Below are 21,335 nucleotides of genomic sequence, written 5' to 3'. Positions count from 1 at the left end.
CACTGTTAGTGAAAACTAAATTAAGTAAAATGACCCGAGGTAAGAGGAAGGTGACTACCATTCAGGTGTGGCTGAAGAAGGAAAGTTTAACTCGTTTTGTGTAAATAAAGCTGGTGTAGGAGGTAAACGGGGGCGCCATGCTTGTCGTGCTTTCTGTTTGTGAGACGTTTCTGGTGTCAGTGTTTCTAAAAGCTGTTAAAATCGTTAAAGTCTGCGTTATCGGGCTCCTCTATCAGTGACAGACTCTCCTCACATGACTCTTATACCCAGGATGCTGCGGGCTGCGCTCTTCACAGGCGCGGAAGAAGAAGAGGAGCACACGGCTGGAGTTTGTCTTCAAACGCGCAGAGAAACTCCGAGCCTGCTCAGAGAGCTAAGCCGGTCTCGGTGTCCGGGGGCTCTGGGGGCTGTTTCCGCTCAGTCTGCTGCCGTACGGGCGGTGGGGTTTACCTCTGGAGCTCGAGCTGCTCGTCCTAACAACTCCGAGAAGCGGCTCGAAGTTGTGCGTTGTTGTCGTGCCGAGTGAGCAGCAGCGGGAGAGGAAGAGAAGAGGAGCTGCCGGTAACTACGCTTCCCCCGTCACTGCCAGGGTATGTTTTACTGCGTTTACTACAGCTCTGTCTTCATCTTCCCATGAGGGAACCGGGGGAGCTGCCGTTGTGCCTCATGTTGGCTTCACGCCGATTCTGGGCGAACTGTTTAAACGTCAAAAAAGTGTCATTTTCTCGCGTTGAGATCGCGTTTCAGTGTTACTCACGGGCGCCCTCTGCTGGTAGGGAAACTCTTGGCCTGAGCTGTGCCCTCACCTGAAAGGGGAACGCCACCGAGTTTTCAGAATGTACACATAATTTGATCGTTGCGGTGTAAACTCTGTTGTAAACTCGGTGTAAAGTCTGTTGTGTTGTGTGATGTTTGTAAGTGTGTGCAAGTATATATATAGATAGATAGATATATAGATATAGAAATATAGATAGATACATATATGCACATATACCATAAAGGCAGGTGTATATTTTAAAATATATGTACATATATGTAAGTATCAAATATTGGATTATATGTACATTATACATATACGTCTGCTATGTGGCTGAACTACAGGGACTGGTTGAGCTATTCTTAGGTTACAGACATGGGTAATGGGTCTGCCGGCAGACCCTGGCCTCTTAAGGGGTTAAGTAAATTATATAAATATGTCAGGGAACAAATCTTTCATTAATTTCTTGATTAAATGGCTTCATTGCATAGCTTATATGTTTCTTTATGTAGCTAATTTTTACTTCATAGTATATCAATATTCAAGTATATGGAAGAAACACAGAAGATGCATAAACCTTATGTTATATATATATATATATATATATATATATATATATATATATATATATATATATATATATATGTATATATATATATATATATATTTATATGTATGTGTGTGTGTGTGTGTGTGTGTGTGTGTGTGTAATCTGCAGATCATTGGGCCTTTTCTGAATTTCCTGAAGCTTTAAAAGGGTGAAATAGCTGTGTTTTGGTTCTAGGAGGGTCAGATTCATGTTGCACCTAAATATGAATAGAACTTTTGAAGGCCTTCTCAGAAAGGCACGCTGTGTTGTCTTCTATTAAGAGGGCTGAACAAGAGATTGATTGTAAATCATTTTTGCAATAACAGCCCCCAGGGATTTCTAATAAAGTGCTCCAACTTCGTATAAATCAGTAATAAGTGCTTAGAAAGAATTTGTCCTTTTGCTTTCGGCGATAATGATTATTGATTATAATAGAAATCTCTAAACAGGGCATTTCACAAGAAGTCATTCAGCACTCAGGGTGTCCAATCTTATCTACAGCGGGCCCGGTTTTGGCAGCAGGTTTTCATTCCATTCACGCAGGATAAAATCTGATTCTTTGTGTTTATTCAGTTGGTATCAGTCTAATATTTGATCAGGTGTGCTCCTGCTTTGTTGGAACGAAAACCTGCAGCCACGCTGGACCTTTGGACACCTCTGCTGAGGAGATTCTGCAGGTTTGAAAGTGATAAGGAGAGGAGACGTGTTGAATTACTAGCTGAGAGAGGCAGCCAGAGTAACTGATAGAGAATAGGAGTGTTTGGTGATGAGTGGGTCAGAGGTCACGCTGGGTATCCAATGGGGCTCAAATGGTTTAAGTGAAGCAAAGAGCATGTCTAAGTGAAAACTCATGAGTCCAGAATGGTTGGAATAGTCTATATGAGAAACTGGAGACACGCTTTAATAATCAAAATAACATCAAAAGAATAATCAGATGCCTTTGGCTTTATGTGTGATGTTTTCCCATTCAGTCATTGTACTTGTTGTCCAGAGAGGACAGAGGCCGGCCTGTCAGCGTCTGCCTTCTGGAACACAATAGTTTACACTTGTTTCTTTGTTCTGTCATGGTGCAGCGTTTTGTCCTTTTTGATGTTATTAGGCTTTGGATTTGTGTGTGTGTGCATGGTGTGTACGAGTGTGTATGTCTGTGTATGTATATATGTGCAGATGTGTATGACTGTGTGTGCATATATGTATACATACATGTGTACATATGTGCACAACAGTTCAAAAGTTGGTAATTTGGAATCTTTGTTCGGGACTTTGGAATCATTGTTCAAAAGTTTGGAATAAGTGGTCAGAACTTTGAAATCGTTGTTTAAAAGTTAAATTTTTTTTACAAAATCTTGGATTCACTCTTCAAATCTTTGAAATTGCTGTTCAGACGTTGTGACTTGTTTAAAACTTGGGATTCACTGATCAAAATTTGGGAATCACTGTTTCAATAATATAAAAACAATTTGGTTGCAGACAAGTGTAAAACATTATTTTAGAACATTCTGAAATGATTGAGAAAGTTATATACCATAAAAAAATAAGTTATATTAAAATTAATATCCAAAATTCAAAAGCAAATCAAGGCAGAGACAAAAATTGACCTTTTATTATTTAATAACTTCTTTTTACAGAATCTTAAAAGATTGAATAAAACATCTAAAAATACCTTTTGGTGAATACTTTATAATATTTAAATCGACATTGTGTACGTTATTATTGTATATAAAGAAAGAAAAATCAATTTCTTATCTGTTTCTCTCTTTCTCTGTCTCAGTCACTGAATATGGACCACAGACTCATCTTCTCTACGTTGGAGGCGGTGTGTGTGGAGGTTATCTCTGCCCTCTCTGGTCAGGTCAATCTGTTGTACAATGATGCCACCAATCAGCTGTTAGCAGTGATGAGACGTATTCAGGAGCATGGCCGTGCTGTGGGGGCGCTGGTCACTGGCTTCGCTGCTGTGTACCACCACTATGACTTTGATACAGAGACACCTGGGAATGGATTCCGTACATTAGTCAAGGTAAACTTCACCTGGCAGAAAGAATGCAGTTCTACACAAGCTTAATTTTTTTAAATGAATGAAACAAATTGAATGAAATACTGCACATATCAAATAGGGCGGCACAATGTATTATTTTCTAATTGTTATTGTGGTAATGGAGTCTGGTATGTCAGAAGGCTGTAGTGTGTAGTTATACATTCATATGCAAAAGTTTACACACCCCCAGTCAAATGATCTGTTTTGTTGATTTGTTTTTTGTTGAAAATAAGTTAACCTGCACATTTTAATGCACAATTTCTATTTCTTGGTCTTTTTTAATGTATTTCAAAATGTGCCATAATGTTTGCACAGGCCACATTTTATGTTTTGTTTTTTCTTCCAATGTTTGTTAAATTCAGCTAATAAACAGTAACTGTGTATAAAATGTACAGGAGTGTGTTCTCTTTAGAGGATATGTTCACTTATTTTCACTCAGAAAGTCAACAAAAATTTAACCAGGGCGCCCAAACTTTTGCATACCACTGTATGTACAATATACACAATGCCCTCCAACCGATCACAATCATTTTTGTGATCATTCTGTCGAACAAACGTTGATTATTTTGGTCAAAATATTGCATATCAGCCTTTAACCACGTCACATCACTGATTGAGTAATGCATTCTTTAATGTATTGCAAGGTTTATGACAGTTTAAATATGTAGCAATAAAATAGCGTTAACATTAACATTAAAAAAAAAATAATATTAACATTTTGGCCATATTGTGCAGCCCTGTTATCAAACATGATTACATTGTTTGGAGTTTGAGTTCATTCAAAACTTGCATGTTAGTGCTTGGGTCATTGTTCATATTCATATTGCTTTTTTATTCAAAATTGTATTTAATGTGGGAAATTATTTTTGTCTACAGGTGGTACACTCCTGCGTTCTTTACATAATCCATAAGGGCCGTTACATTGCCTCCAGCTGTGGGGGGGTGTTTTTCCGGGTGGACCACAATGCAAGTGAAATGGAGGCGTACTGCACGGCTCTGTGCCAGCTACGAGCCCTGCTCTACCTGGCCCAGCGGTTACTTAACGACAACGAACATGGGCAGCTCTACTCTCAGGAGGGTGACCTGAGTGAGAGGTTTGTGAAAGAGTACACATCCATGCACAAGGCCTGCTTCTATGGCCGCTGCCTGGGATTTCAGGTGAGTCGTTTCATGCTTTGTTGTGCACTCACATGTGTTCATTAATGCCTCATATTGTAATGTTCCTCGTTTTATAAAACCGAGGTGTCTACATGACACGAGGAAAAAATTTATAGGAATTCTTCATCACAAAGGAGTCAAAGGAATCATTCATTGCACAAACCTCCCGATCTCATGACGTACAATTATGTATGTTTTTGCCAGAACCTTAGCAAAATGGCATGTTTTGTTTATTTTTCTAAGTGAAAGACTGAGAACACACTTCTGCCCATTTTAACACATGAAAAAAAAAAGAGTTCCACCAATTTTTCAAAATGTCTGCATAATTCATTAATTGAGATGCAAACATAGTCATTCAGAGTGGTTTGATGTGAAATGGTTCACTGTAGGGACACTGAACAACAATGATTTCTTTACAGTGGTGGGAAGCAAGGGTCATAATGTCTACAACACAAATATAGCCATTTTATTTACTGTCCAAAACCACCAGTGAACCTACAGCTGTCTCATGAGTTTATATATGCAAGGTTGATACAGGTAATAAATCAGAAACTATGCATTTTCTTTGGGGACTCCATCAAAAATGTATAAAGAACACATTTTAGCTTGTCTCAGAACTGTCGTAAAGCAGTGTCTTGGGCATCAGTTAACATATCTGTTACCATTTTATGGAAGCTTTCTGTGAGGGAGCGTTTAGAGACATTAAACACTTTGGGCATCTGATTCCTATCACCACTACTGTGAACTGACTTTGTTAGTTTCTCTAGAATGAAGTATTTTACAGCAAACCATTCTGGATGACTTTGAAATCTGTGAAATTTCCCTTTGAATACAAAAAAAGAATAAAACATAAATGTGGCCATTGCAAAAATCTTTTAGTTTTCTCCAGTATGTTAAACTCAGCAAGTAAATATAATAAAATGTTATATGTATGTGTTAAGTAATTTTCACTTACAATGTAATTTGACTGGAAGGTCGTTCAAACAGTTGTATATGACTGTATGTTGAATATGTTTTGCTTTTTAAACGATATATATATCTCTAAAGGGGAGGTTCTACCAAAATTACATTTACACAATTTTCCTTTTACCTCAACTGTTGTCAGTCAGCTAAGACATGTTCGGTGTTTGAGGTTGGATTCCTTATTTTTGCACTTAGCGTATAAGGTTAACAGTTAACAAGTAATGGAAGTTTATAGCCTGTATTAGCACCCACAAAAATGCTAATTCGCCTCTGAATGCATTTTGCATCATCTCAAATATCCTTGTTTGTCTGGTTTCTGACACAGTACGATATACTGTTATTGCTAACAAAATTCAGGCTTCAAATTAGCTGCTACTGTTTTTAGCTGTGCAATGCAGCTTCGTCTGCATCTTTGTAGCTAACGATGTGTAATACAGTATCAAACACATAAGCAAGTCTGTGTGTGATTACTTACATTACTTTAGGGTAAGTCTGTGATGATTTAGGCATGCAGTTTGCGTAGTGTTAATTGTTTTGCTGTAAGTTTGGATTCCGTGTTAGCTACATTAGCCTCGTAGCTCCAGTATCAAACTGTGAAACCTTAGATGCTAAAAATGTCTTTGTTGATCAATTACATTTAGGGAAAGTGGAACATTATGTATTTTTTTTTATTTGACTAAATCATTCCTTTAAATTACTCTAGCTTGTGTTGATACGTGACATTAATATGGTTAAAGGACTTTTAAAGGACTGCATGTTTCGCTCTCTCTCTCTCACACACTCTTTCTCTGTCTTTCTACCCAGTTCTCTCCCTCTCTCAGGCCTTTCCTGCAGACAGTGGTGATCAGTATGGTGTCCTTCGGAGAGAACTACAATAAACAGCAGAGTAGATTAGGTCAGTGACTAGCATTTCAACACGTTGTTAAATGCCCCCCCCCACCACTAGATTTGTGTATTATTAATGATATTAATGCATTTTCCTTTAAGCTAATTAAATGGCTCGGGTCCTTTCTAGTGCTTTTTTTGCAAGTCGCTTCCCACGATTCATTGCAGCTTTGAATTTTGTCCATAGGGAGGGCCGCTCTCTCGATCTTCACCTCTGGGAAGTATGTGGTAGACCCTGAGCTGAGGGGGGCCGAGTTTGAACGTATCACTCAGAACCTGGATATGCAGTTCTGGAAAACGTTTTGGAACATCACTGAAACCGAGTTGATCTCAGTCAGTTGGAATTTTTATGCCCCCCTTTTTTAAAAGTCAGCATCAATCGGAAAAACATAACACATTTTCTTTCCGTACTGTGTCATACAGTGCTGCGCAACAGTCTTAGGCACCTAAGGAAACTGCTTCAAACCATTTATCTCAGCAGTGAGTGGGCATTTGCTTACTTAAACACTATATATCTCTAGGATAGATGCAAATAATATAATACCTTATATTCTTGTGAGCTGGTTATAGAAGAGCACCGAATTGCTTCTAGATTTCTCCATGATACCTAAAGCCATCATATAAAGAAAGAAAGTCCATTAGCCACTACATGAGATCACTACTTACTGTATTAATATTATTGGTATTCATTCTAATATTAGCTTTTTTAAGTAAATAAATGCTTACTACCCAGTGAAATCGCTTTTTAAATCTACTTTTGTCAGGTGCCTAAAACCATTGCATAGTACTGTATTAAAACACAGTATCAGGGAGGGTCTCTAATATTATTGGTGCACGGTGACTTAAAACGAATGTAATTTGTAGAAGATACGGTCAATATGTACAGGATAAAGTATCTGTGTAATATCCCCAAATTACCACAAACTGCCCATTAATATAGTCATGTGCAAAAATTTGGGCGCCCCTGGTCAAATGACACGTTTGTTGATTTTTTTAAGTGAATATAAGTTAACACATCCTCTATGGAGAACATACTTCTGCCTTTTTATGCACAATTACTGTTTATTTACTGAATTAAACCCACTGGGGAAAAATGTGGCCTGTGCCAAAGTTATGGTACTTTTTCTATTTTATGTTTTTTTTTTTTCCAGTAAATTAAAACTAAGCAAATGAATAGAAATTGTGCACTAAAATTTGCAAAAATTAAAATGTCATTTAAGTGTGTTCTCTATAGAGAATGTGTTAACTTTTAACATTTTCACTTAGAAAATCAACAGAACATGCAATTTGATTGGGATGTTCTGGGATGTTCACACGTTTGCATACAACTGTATGTGACGATTGTGAATCAACAGAATCATTGACATTGTTGGGTACCCAACAAAAGATAAGGCATAAAGATAAGGAATCTAATGCACAGCAGAACAGACTTGAGTAACAAGCCATTTTTTGTTCCAGATATAAGACAAAGCAGTCAGCCTAAAACATTGGGACTGATTTGATTTCTCTCTTTCTTTTTCTCTCTGCAGGGTCTAGCCAGCATCACGTCTAACCCAGTGCAGGTGAATCTGACTCTATCTGTTCCCGGAGAGTCACTGAGTTTGCCTCTGGCCTCAGACCCAAGCCTGACGGTCACTGTGTCCCCTCCAGTTGCCCACTGGGGACCAGGCCCTGTGAACATGCGCCTCATCTCTCACACACTTCGAGAGGGACAGGTATGCTCTCACGCTCAGTGAGATTGCTCATGAAAAAAACACTATGATCGAAAAGTTTGAAATCATTTGACATGTTAATACTTGTGATGTTATTTAGAAACAATAATAGTGGTAACTGTAGATATTTAAATGCTATAAACTGCACTCCAACATATGTATTCAGGCTTCATTCCATATTTCAAGTATTTTGAGAATAAGAAGAGGTTAAAATATCTATGTGCAATCCTTTTTGTCAAGTTATCTGGCTCAAGAATTGATCACCACTTTTGAAATATGTAGCATTTTAATTACTGATTTTATTCTAGCTTCATTCTTTTTAGAATTGTGTACAGGTCTGTATATCAATCTTGAAAACCTGAATGTTTTTACAGTTTCATACAGCACAGGGCTAGTATATTGGAATGATTTTATACATTTATCTAACCTCAATTGTTTTATACTATTAAAACATTGCCATTCAAAAGTTTGGAATCAGTGTACAGTCGTGTGCAAAGGTTTGAATACTCCTGGTCAAATTCCATGTTTTTATGATTTTGTGAGTGAAAATAAGTTAAAACGTCCTCTGCAGAGAACTTAAATAGGGAATCTTTCTATTTAATTTTACATATTGGAATAAATAAAAAAAGAAACTAAATGAAACTTGTGCCAGTTTTTTGCACGGGCAAATATTGAATGTTTTATTTGTCTTCCAGTATGTTAAATTCAGCAAATAAACAGTGCATTAAAATATTTATTTTCACTTAGAAAATTAACAAAATGTAAATTGACCGGGGTGTTCAAACTTTTGCATACGACTGTATGTATGTGGTCTTGTACTCCAGCACATTTGTGGTATTTATGAGACAGTTGATCAGCAGCCAAAGGAAATTGCTATGAATTAAACAGTTGTTAGTGAGAGTTTATTAAATCTGAAATACTATCAGTGTCTTATTACTATGTAGATCAAATGGCAGAGTTTGCTGAGCTACTCCAATCAACCCAGTAACTCAACTGTACTGACTGTATCTGTAGGACAGTGCAGAGCTGCTGGCACTGTCTCGCTCTGAAGGGCCTCAGCGGTCTCTCTCCATGGGCTTCAGGAACCAGGGAAGATCTCCGTCTCCGTGGCTACTCATCCACTTTCACGGGGGAGGATTCGTGGCACAGACATCCAGATCTCATGAAGTATGTTGAAAATGTTTTGTTCTTATAACAGTATAGAGCTGTATGTTATACTGTATGTAACATATTAGGTTCTTATTTTACTTTGATGAAATGTATTTAAGATTTCTTAAGGAGGAATTCTGTTGTTCAGTTATGTAAACAAAATAATTCAGAATGGTCTGATGTGAAATGGTGCATTATAGAGAAAATTACCAACTGAGAACCAGGGGTCACAATTTCTACAACGCAAATATAACCAATTTATTTGTTATCCACAGAGGGGCTTAGTAATTAGTTACATGTAGATGGATTTGTACTCTCCTGATTATTTTCTCAAGCACATTTGAGAGTGGAGGAATCTACTTACATTTTAACGATTCGTATTTAGTTACTAATTCCTTTTTTGTGTTTAATTTCATTATGCTTTGTTGGTGACAACATCTGTACTGTTTTGTGATTGGTCACATCTCTGGAACTTTTAGCATTTTATTTTAGACCAAAAGAATCTGAAAAACACTAAAATAGAGCTGTACAAGCTTCAGCTCCTGTGCTGCTAGATGCTGGATTTACTAAGTTCCGCTGCAGTTCCATAAATTATTCAGTACTTCAGTATTTTTGTCCTGATACTTTTGCAGTTCTACTCAAGCTGTTTTTTGGGGAATGTACTTTTACTTCTGCTTGAGTGATCACTGTCCCCAGTATCATTACTTTTACTTGAGTATTGGTTTAGGCTACTCTACCCACCTCTTGTTATCCAAAATGACAAGTGAACCTACGTGTCTTCTGAGTTTGTATATGTAAGGTTGATAAAGGTAAAGTAAAGGTAAATGTGAAATAAATTGAAAGCTTTCTTTGGGAAGTATTTTGCCTTACAGCACCCTGCATATATCTCTACAGCATAATAAATTTAGAGCTATAGATATTATAGCCCAAAAGCTTAAAAGAAAGTTATTAAAAAACATTGATTCAGGCACCAGGCAGCATATTTATAACCATTATATGTAATAACTTCCTGTGAGGGAGGTTTAAGAGCACTTTGGAGGTCTGGTTTCTATCGCCACTATGAAAAATTCAGACTCTACATTTTTCTAGAACAAAGCATTTCACGTCAAAATACAGTGAGTGACTTTGTTTACATATTAACATTTTAATAATACAGAACTTTTTACAGATCAGTGCAGAGGCGAGGTATGTGATTATTTAGGCATGCAGTTTACATGATGCTAATTAGTGGAGTACAAAGCCTTCATTACATGTTAGCTACATTAGCCTTAAAGCTCCAGTGCAAACTGAAAGAGATTCTATCACTTTTTGTGTTCTGTATCTCTAATGCAGAAGATCAGCTTGTTGTACTTCTTGTGCTTCATGTATTAATCTGTCCTGAATATCTGTCTCTTTTCAGAGTTATCTGAAGACCTGGTCAAGGGATCTGAATGCACCGATTCTTTCTGTGGATTACTCTCTGGCCCCTGAAGCCCCCTTCCCTCGAGCCTTGGAAGAGTGTTTCTATGCTTACTGTTGGGCCTTAAAGAACTGTCACTTACTGGGTTTGTGCTACATGGCAACCCACACATACACAAAACATGCCACCAAAAACAACTTTTTGTTAGTGTTGAATGTGTGGGGCAGCGAGGACTGATAAATTTGGCCCTTAATGTTTTATCTCAGGCTCAACAGCAGAGCGTGTGTGTCTGGCGGGGGATAGTGCGGGTGGAAACCTGTGCCTGACAGTCTCAATGAAGGCCATGTCTCACGGTGTGCGAACCCCTGATGGCATCATGGCTGCATACCCAGCCACGCTTTTGACAACAGATGCTTCACCTTCCCGGCTCCTGACCCTCATCGACCCACTGCTGCCTCTCAGCGTGCTTTATAAATGCATCAATGCTTACACTGGTAAGATAGTAATCTATTTCTTATGTTGCTTATGTGTTTACTAGCTCCTGAAGTTTTATGCATAGTTCAATGGTTGAGATGTAAACAAAGTCAGTCAGAGTGGTTTGATGTGAAATGTTGTGTTTTAGAGAAGCTTACTGACTCTGATCTTTACAGTGTTGGTGATAGGAACCATTTATAGTCCAGAATGACCAGTCAATGTACTGTCTTCTGAGTTTTTAGTAATGGTAAAAAATTTGTAAATGTAAAAATCTGTTTTCTTTTTGCCTTTTGATGCCCTACAAAAATATTAATAATTAATTTTAGGGCAAAACAGTATCTCAAAACTGGCATAAAACAATGTGTAAAACAGGCATCAGTCATATTCATAAATTTTTTGTGTACAAGCTTTCTGTGAGGAAGCTTTTATTTTAAGGTCCAGGCCTGTTATTTTGGCCAAGAAAACCAGAATTTCCACTCCTTCTGGCTTGAGGCTTGAATGCTGAATATAGTGCACCAGACTGCCAGTTAGTGGTGTTTTCATGTATACAGAACATGGAAACTGATGTTTTAGGCTACATGAAACTAAAGTGCACTTGAGTTGCATTAACGAGCCCTGCAACTCACTTGCAACTCCGCCACAACAGTTGCAAGCATCCCAACTCCTGGAAACAAGTTTCATTTAACATGTGATCACATCAAATGACATACTTTAAAACAATTTTTAACAGATCAATGAAAATAAAACAGAAGATGCATTATTGGGCAGTTGAAAAGGAGACCACCATCCTGCCTGTTCCAACATATCAAACCGCAGAAAAAACTAAATATCGTTAATGTCACTATGTTTCAAGATGTTGTATTTTTGCTATATTGTCCTGCCTATTATACTATCCTCATGTTAAAGCTGAGGTTTAGATATACTGTAAATTTTTGTTATACTAACCATGATGTTTTGTTAACATTTGTAAGTTCAGCCTGTATTGCTGTCATATAGTTAAAGAGAGAATGCTTCATATTGGGCTCCCAACCACCCAGTTTTCAACTGTAGCAATTAAACCCTGGATTATCAATAGCCCCCGATATTATTGGCCAACCGGTTGGTCTGTAATTGTAATATCTGTGATGATAAATTAAGAGAAACTCCCATTTCCCCTGCTATATTTCTTACTTCCTTTCTTCCCCTAAGGCTCCCCCAGTGTCTCCATAGAGTTATGAACATGATTGTGTTAATAATATCTTTATCTCTCCACTTCTTGTTCTTTTTTCAGGTACAGAGAGTGAGTCTGTGCAGCCAATACAACAGCTGGACACTCTGAGCGCTCTGGGCCGGGACACAGCAGTGTTGCTAGGGGACATCACGCAAGGAGCCTCCAACTGGCTTCAGTCGCTACTCAACAATACATCTGCCTCATCACCACCAGCAACTAGATCAGCCAACGGGCCTCAAAATGCAGTGCCTCATTCTGATGACACGCTACAGTGCTCTAAGGAATTCCCTGAAGGCTTTGAACCACTGCGTTCTGGGTGTCTGGCAGAGATTAGGACCCCCTGCACCCCCATAATGAAGAACCCATTTGTGTCTCCTTTACTTGCACCGGACATTCTTCTCAAGGGACTGCCACCGGTGCACCTAGTGGTAAGAAACTAAACTGAGGGGTGACAGAAATGTGTAGAGAGCAGAGAGTAGAGGGTGTTTTTTGTTGCTTTCAACATCTGATTTAAATGGGCTATATCAATTTTTCCTTTCTTTTTTTAGTTTGATGTAGTTTGTAAATGCTGTAAGTTTTTCAAAATATACCATTCACTCTGCACTCCATACAGTCTATATTTAGAAAGTAAACAGCTAAAACAGCATTGTTTTTGTGATGACATAAAAGCCACCACATTTACATTTACATATATCCACCATTTGAATGATGGAGCCAATTAGAACAGAGATTGCCTTAAAGGTAACAACAACAGCCTGTTTAATGTTAAAGGACAAAGAGAGGTTTGACAATGGTCATGCAAAAATGAAGTATGACTGTTTATTATTCTCAAACAAGTCCCATAAGCAGATTTATAAAACTGAAGGTTTCGGTCCTAAAATCTGATTGGCTGAGCCACATTCAAAGCCATTGTAAAATCCACAATATACGCACACCTATGACCGCTTCACAACAACTGAACTCTGTATTACTGCACCACGGCACTAAGAAAAAATCCCGTGTGCTGTAAATGGAATAATCTTTGACTCTCATGCTACTTACATGGACCACCGAGTATACTGATTAAGTAAGAACCCCGTTTTTTGTTTAAACTGAGGAACTGGCAACTTATGTTCTTAACCAGAATTAGGCTGGTTGGCTAGCTACTAGGCTAAACGATAGCCAACAGCCAAAACAACTCCATCATTAATATCACAGGCTTGAATTAAAGTATGTAGGGTGTGATGAACTGTAAAACATCAGTATAAAAGTTTAAAAAATGTCACTTGAATGGATTACACGCTTAAAATGCCCATTTTTCAGTCAGAAGTTGCGTCAAACTCAGGCTGAATCCCAAACAGCTCCGTACTTCCTAAATAGTGTTCTAGCTATGAAAGTTTAGAAATTCTAGCCTCTGCAGCCAAATAGTGCATCATTCGTCGAGTATTGATGTGTCTGAGTCTCAACTGACTATTTCTTAGCTGTATTTTGCACCATTGGGGTGCAGCATCCAGTATTTAAATTCTTCCACAGTGCACTATGTAGGGAGCAGGGAGCCATTTGAGATTCGGCCCCAGCATGATAAGAGGGCCGCTGCTGGATTGGTGCTAAATAAGATGATGATAATCAATCAGTGATAATTTGGTGAGCAAAAAGTACTTATAAAGCTAAGGTTTTTGCATTAAACAGTGCTGTGTTATCATATGTTCATTGATATATGACAAAAAGTTTAAGGATTCATGAAATGATTGCAGTATACAGCGATGGGCGACCAAATGTATGAAATGTTATGTATGAAAATATGTTGGCACATTGTCCACTTAAGAGGGGGGAAAACATCTTTAGAAGATGATGTTTCTTCATCAGCATCCAGTGTTGTTTTGGTTTAGATCATTAGCTTATCTGAGGCAGTATTCTGGAAGTACTGGCAATTCCCTTAATATACTCAAAAGAAGCGTATTGTAATTTATCACAATAACATATTGCCCACCCATGCTTATTATATACAGCTATTCCAGACTTTTGACTGATGTTTCACCATTACCTTATTTCCCAGGCTTCGGCTTTGGATGCCCTGTTGGACGATTCTGTGATGTTTGCCAAAAAGCTGAGGAGCATTGGCCAACCAGTGACCTTGACGGTGATAGAGGACCTCCCACACGGCTTTCTCAGCCTATCACAAGTTTCTAAAGAGACTCAGGAAGCATCGGACATCTGTGTGGGACGAATCCGAGAAGTCTTTGAACAGGAATCGCCACCTGACACGCACAGGCAACCGAACCTCAACCACAAACACAATACCATGGTTGGGTAAGCTGGACGATTAGGAACAACTGATGTTTCTGGAACCAAGGAAAGTAGCTTGATAAGCTAATAAAAGTCACGGAAAACAGAGTGAGAAGGAATAAATAAAGGGACTGAAAAAAAATAAAGGGAAGAAATTTGAATCAAACTAGAAAAACACCTACACATAACTGTTCACTTATCCACACACTGCAACATCTTAAAGGAGCATTCTACCATTTATACTAAAAGAGCATAATTTCTATTTTGTATTTCTAGTTTTCAAAATGTTTTTTGTGAAATTTGTGCTTCCATAATTAGGATATGTAACAATGACCTCACAGGCTTCCAGAGAGAATAGAGCAACCTTCATGTCTGGGTTCACCATGGACTTCTACAAGTGCACACATAAGAACAGCTCAACAACACCACATCCTCAGGTTGTGAATTTAGAATAAAACTGCTATTCAGTTATTAGCTTGGTAGCTGATTTTCTGGGGTGGGGCTACTCTATTGTAGCTACCAACAAGAGAAAAAAAATAAATTTAAAGCACAACTTACATTATTCTGTACCTTATTGCAGAATTGGTGTATAAAACAGTGATGGTATGTGACCGAATGGCCATGTAAATGCATAAGCCGTCATGCCAGGGTGATAGTGGCTGCCGAAAATTGGTGATGACATAAGTAGATCTTTGTCAGTCTCTTTTGTCAGGCCTCCCCATAGCATGTATAAGACTACAAATATTCGTTTTTTTTATCAGGTCTTACCATAAGATAAGATAGAAATAACAATTATTTTATCAGTGAAGTTTTGCGTGGTTGTTTATAAGTTTGTATGCCCCATGAAAACCTATGTATGATAATTTTTCTTACTTCAGAAGCACACATTTCATAAAAACCACCTTAAACACATTAAACAATGAAAACTAGAAAAAAAGCTCCAAAAATGTTGCCCTACAGTGGACTGCAGTACATTAAAAGCACATTTAAAAACAGAGTTGGTCTTCAAACCTCTCCACATTTACTGAATGTCTCACCAGCGTATCGCCATTGTGCTTTCAGTGAAGCTCTAAAATCCATCTATGCTGCTGGACTTACCTTTACTGACATTAATCTTTTATACTTTTTCTTCAAATTATATCTATATTCTGTTGGGGTTTATTACCCTTTAAATACACTGTGAGTGTATCGAACATCGTAGGTAGTTTTAACATTTTACAGGCAGTAGTTTGGAGCATGGATGCTCAATCTTGGTCCTGGAGATCCACCTCCCTGGAGAGTTCAGATCCAACACACCTGGCTCTCATAGTCAGATGCTCCTGAAGGTCTTCATTAACTGAATCAGGTATGTTTGATTAAAGATGGAACTAAGGTGGGCAGGGTGGTAGATCTCTTGGACCAGGATTGGGAACCCATGGTTTGGAGGAATGCTATTGCACCAGCTTCTGTGTGGGGGGATTGCTGCTTCAACTGGATTTACAAAGATTTACTATACCAAAATGTCTGAATGGGACACAGTGGTCAAAACATGCAGGGCGTCATGCTTCACCCCATTGTGCCCATTCACTTTTTAGATGTGTGTTGTTTTAAGATGCGCACAAGACATTACAATAACAATTCAAAGCATTTAGGGCATTATTTTCACATACCGTGCAGTGTTCATGGTATGGCTCTATTTAATGAATGAATGTAGTATTTTTAATACCTCTTAACAGGCTTATAATGGCCTATGATTTCTAAGCTGCTGTAAATATACATCTCACCTTTATATTTATACTTCTTCTTGTATTTATACTGTTTGAGATGAATATTTTCATAAATGCCTAATATTTCTACCTTACACCTATTGCTAATAAATATCTTTGTTTATTCAAATATGGGTTGAAAATAATAAAACAGACTGACAGTGTTTGACATTTTGCGTTGTTTTTGATGAAGTAGGTTAGCTGGCATAAATCTGTGAGCTTTTAAATGGCATGCAGTTGTGCATTGTGCCAGAGACAGAGAAATGGTGTAGTAGAATAAAGAAACAAAACGTTCATTATTCTCAACAAAAGAAGAGACTTAAAAGATTGCACTGAAAATGTTGAATGGAGAATGCAGCATGCATCTTCAACTGCCTCTACGCTTCACGCCTGGCTTCGTTCTCTTTGCCAGTGTTCCTGCTTCCCTCAGCAGTGTGTCTGATGTTCTTCAGTAGTAGTGCCAGCCAAGATGCAGAGGCGTGAAAGTGCTGTCTATTCCTTCCCTCAGTGAGTGAGAAATAGAAGACTGTAATTTAGAAGAACTGCTTGATGACTCGACCTTTTATTTATTATTAATTTATTATTTTTAGGGCAGGCCGAAAACACATTTCTGGTTTTCTTATTCAGTATTTTCAAAACACTATGTAAGCTGTGGGGATTTTGGAGACCCCTGTGGTGGAAATGTGTAATTGCGGAAGAACATTAAACGTGTTTCAGACCCCTTCCCTGAGCGGATGAATCTGATGTTTGAGAGTGCGTTAAAAGAGACCTCAGTCAAAACTAGGTGAAGGACATGTCTTCCCAAGGATGAAAGTCATCATCATCATCATCTTCTACTATAGTCATCATATCTTCAACAGTGTAATGTTGATTTTGCTTTTGAGACATATACATCAAAGCTGGACCTCCCTTTTGAGCATTTGTGTGACATTAATACGCAAAGACATACATTCAGGAAAAAATGCCCTAAACTCTCACTCGGTTGGTACCTTGAAAGGAACAAGATGTAAGACTTTCATCATGACTTACAACACCCCTGCACTGTGTGATTCTTACAAGTGCTTTAATGCTTAAATGCTTTATTTCTTTATACCAATATTTTGGACACAATAGAATGGATCCACATCAACCAACTCTCTGACTACAACCATGATGATATAAACAGTGACATCATACACAGTAAGCTTGTTAAGCTTTCCCGAGCAGCAGAACACAACTCCAACACATCACTTAATACCGCGCTCATCATTAGTGTTTTGCATTTGGTCATTGTGTGTAAGCTTGATCATGTCATTCTACAACTAATGAAGAATAAGAAGATGAAAGAGGAACAGAAAAAGGTGACCATACAAAAAAAGTGCTATAAATATCTTGACACTCTAATTCATCTTATAATTGGATTGCTGGATTGCCACAAACCAATTATCAGTCAACCGTGAGGGTTGTGGGGCTCCTCTCTCTCTCTCTCTCTCTCTCTCTCTCTCTCGCATTTATTTTCTTATTATTATTTTTGGAAAGGCCTTTTCTTTTCTTCTCCTGTTTTAAAAAAAAATACTTTTTTGCAAATACTGTTGCAAAGCGTTTTGGCCATATTTTACTCTCTCTCTGAGCATAATTACTATGTTCAGCCATCCTCTCTCTCTACCAGCTGTTACTGCGTGCCCTGACACAGGCTCCAGAAAGACCCAACCATAAATGCAGACAGAGAAACCTGTATTTAAACAAAACCAGTACAAAGACTTAAGTTTTAGTTATTAACAATTGTTTTTGTAAATATTCACTCATTCTGAAATTGCTATCTGTAACACATTCTAACAAAAGGTGCAATTTAAGACTAACAACATTTTGAAATGTTCAAAGCATCTTACAGAGGTGCTGCAATCATGCTTGGCTATAAAAAGATCACCCAGGAAAGGCCTTTATAAGTAAAGGTGGGTCAAGGCTTGGCACTTTGCCAAAGAATGTGTCAACCAATAATCCATCAGTTTAAGAGTAATGTTCCTCAATGAGTGACTGCAAGGATTTTAGACATTTCACACTTTATATTACATAATATCAAAACATTCAGGAAATCTGGAGAAATTTCTGTGCATAAAGTGCAAGGCTGAAAAACACAACTGGATGCTTGAAACCTTTGATCCCTCAGATGACACTGCATTAAAAACCGACATGCTTCTGTAATGGATATCACTGCATGGGCTCGGGAATACTCAATGAACACCATTTGTCTCTGCATCCACAAATAACATTAAGCTTGTCCTCTGTGCAGCGGAAGCTGTTGATCAAAAATGTCCAGAAACACCGCTGAGCTCTCTGGGTTTGAGCTCATCTGAAATGGACTCATGCACAGTGGAAACGTGTATTGTGATCTGATGAGTCGTCATTTTCGGACGTTTGTGGAAATAATGGTTGTTGTGTTCTCCAGGCCAAGGACCATCCAGATTGTTGCCAATGTAAAGTTCAAAAGCCAGGGTCTGTCATAGTATGGGGGTGAATTAGTGCCCAAGTAATGGGTATCTGGCACAACTATGAACAGACCATCACCGCTAAAACCATACACACATATTGGAGCAACATATGCTGCCTTTTAGACAACGTCTTTTTCAAGGACTTCCATGGTTATTTCAACACGACAACATCAAACCACATTCTAAATGTGTTACATCAGCATGCCTGCATGATAAGAGAGTACATGTGCTAGAGTTGCCTGCCTGAAAAGGTTTGGGGCATTATGGAGCTCAAAATACAACAATGAAGGCCCTGTACAGTTGTGCAGCTGAAGACTTGTATAACGAAAGAATGCCAAAAAATTCCAGTTTCAAAACTGAATCAATTGGTGTCTTCAGTTCCTAAATGAGTATTGAGTTTTGAGTGCTGTTAAAAGCAATGGTGATGTAACACAGTGGTAAACATGCTCCTTTCCAAACTTTTTTGGAACATGTTGCTGGCGTCAAATTTGGAAGAAGTATATATTTACTAAACATACAAAAAATCTAGAAGGAAAACATAAAATATTGTGTTTTTGCACTGTTCACAATGTAATACAGGATAAGCAGAATTTACTAATCACTGCTTTCTGTTTTTATTAGCATTTCACATACTGTCCCAGTGGTTTGGAACTTCGGAAGTTTGTAATAAGATATTGCCTGTAATAGAAACACTTAAACAGACATTCATAATGTTATTCAAATCTATCTATCTGACACACTGGCCTGTGCTTAAAACGTTGTAGTAACCTCATTTTAGCATGCCAATATTTCTGTTTTCCTTGTTGTGTGATGTCTTCCCCCTTATACACCAAATTAAGCACTTCTAATGTAAAGCAATTAGAGCCACAACATGTGCTTTAACAGATTACTGACTACTGGTCCTCTCTACTGTTCTTCCATCACAGAGTGGCCCTTTAAAAGGTAAAGCTGAAGCCCAAAACCTACCTGAAATAGCACAGTACCTAATCACCTGAATTCCTCAACAGCAAAACATGAAGTTGCAATGTAAGCCCCCTTTGGTTTTCTCTCAGTTGATGGCACTAAGCAGCCCATCCTCTTCCAAGAAACTGTAGCATAACAGGATCACTGACCCCGCGGTCTAGGACAAAGCTGGGTGACTCGTGGCAGACTCATGACTCGCCCAAATCTGCATATGCACGAGCTCCTTCAAAAGTACTGCACTACATCTGTTATCTGTCAAGAGTTTTATAATCAGTAACCGATCATATCAAAGAAAAAGTATAAAAGACTATAAGATATGACCTTTCTCTTTTTCTCAGTCTCTGCTGGACTTATGATTTACTATGGTGAGATACATTCCACCGATTTTTAAAGATTTCTGCTTAATTCCATCGTTATGATGTAAATGGAGGCATCAAGGGGGGTTTGAAGTGAAATGGTGCACTGTAGAGAAACTTTATGACTCTTAAGTTTGTTGCCTTGGTGGTGATAGGAACCAGAGGTCACAATGTCTACAGTGCAAATACAACTGCTTTGTTTACTTACCCAAAACAATCAGTGAACTTACACGTGACTTCTGTTGATAATAGTAAAATAGTTGTATAATCATGTTCTTTAGGTACCACTTTGCCACAAAACACCCTACGTATACCTCTCAGGCATGAATGGATTTCAAAAAATACAAGGCCAAAACCTTATCTAAAACTAAGTAAGTAAATAAGTTGTAAAACAGTATCTCAGGCATTCGTAAGCGTTTCACATAATTTTTTGTGAGGCAGCTTTTAAAGACATTAAACACCTCAGACGTCTGGTTCCTATCCCCACCACTGTAAACGGTGTCTCATTTTACCCCTCACAGAAAGCCGTTACATGCAATGATTATTAATACACTACCTGATGCCTGAGACATTGTTTTGTGGTCTAGTTTTGCAATACGAATCTGGCCTAAAACATATTCTTTGAAAACCATTCATGGCTGCAAGGCAAAATAGTGCTCAAAGAAAACTTATTTTTCAAACTTACCACTATTTTACCATTATCACCATTAAATGGATATAAAAAGACTCGTGTAGATTAAATATTGTTGTTGTTTTTTTTTCCATTACTGGAAATTAAATAAAATAAATGACTGTATTTTTATTGTAGACACTGCTAGCCCTAGTTCCAATCACCACCACTGTACAGAATTCCGAATCAATGTAACTTCTATGTAGAAATTTTGAAAGACGGTGGAATTCCCCTTTAAGGCAGTTCACATTACATAGCAAAACCCCCAGGTTTAATCCTAATGGTTTTAATAGTCTCTGCAGGGTTCATCTTAGCAGTTTAATTATGAGGATATTTTGAAAAACTGATGGAATTGCCCTTTAACTGAGGGTTGAACTTTCAGTCTAGATAAATGATAGTTATAATAACTCCGACTAGCTAATTCAAGTTAAAGAAATCAATAAAACAAAGTGAAATGCCATAAAATCTCGCAAAGATCCTCCGAACTGCAGATGGCAGCCTAGCTGCTCGCTGTTTGCTGTGAGGGGGCGATGA

The 21,335-nt window shown here is 38.0% G+C and overlaps 1 protein-coding gene across 1 annotated transcript; it reads left to right on the top strand.

Annotated features, from left to right (window-relative positions):
- The first annotated feature begins 282 nt into the window (after nt 1-282).
- Nucleotides 283-16,513, top strand: lipea (lipase, hormone-sensitive a). Its single transcript, XM_036567330.1, has 11 exons — nt 283-590; nt 3,118-3,366; nt 4,261-4,542; nt 6,310-6,400; nt 6,578-6,723; nt 7,920-8,105; nt 9,117-9,269; nt 10,651-10,795; nt 10,917-11,144; nt 12,395-12,762; nt 14,370-16,513. Exons 2-11 carry the CDS (start codon nt 3,127-3,129, stop codon nt 14,625-14,627), a joined length of 2,097 nt encoding a protein of 698 aa, XP_036423223.1. The 5' UTR covers nt 283-590; nt 3,118-3,126; the 3' UTR covers nt 14,628-16,513.
- The last annotated feature ends 4,822 nt before the right edge of the window (nt 16,514-21,335 follow it).

The sequence above is a fragment of the Colossoma macropomum genome, unplaced genomic scaffold, assembly GCF_904425465.1.
Source record: "Colossoma macropomum unplaced genomic scaffold, Colossoma_macropomum, whole genome shotgun sequence".
NCBI classification, from domain to species: domain Eukaryota; kingdom Metazoa; phylum Chordata; class Actinopteri; order Characiformes; family Serrasalmidae; genus Colossoma; species Colossoma macropomum.
This window is presented reverse-complemented; position numbering and strand designations above follow the sequence as displayed.

Coding starts and splice junctions, on each gene's coding strand:
- lipea (XM_036567330.1), top strand. CDS start 3,127: ATGGACCACAGACTCATCTTCTCTACGTTGGAGGCGGTGTGTGTGGAG. Junction 3,367..4,260: donor GATTCCGTACATTAGTCAAG/GTAAACTTCACC, acceptor TTTTGTCTACAG/GTGGTACACTCCTGCGTTCT. Junction 8,106..9,116: donor ACACACTTCGAGAGGGACAG/GTATGCTCTCAC, acceptor CTGTATCTGTAG/GACAGTGCAGAGCTGCTGGC.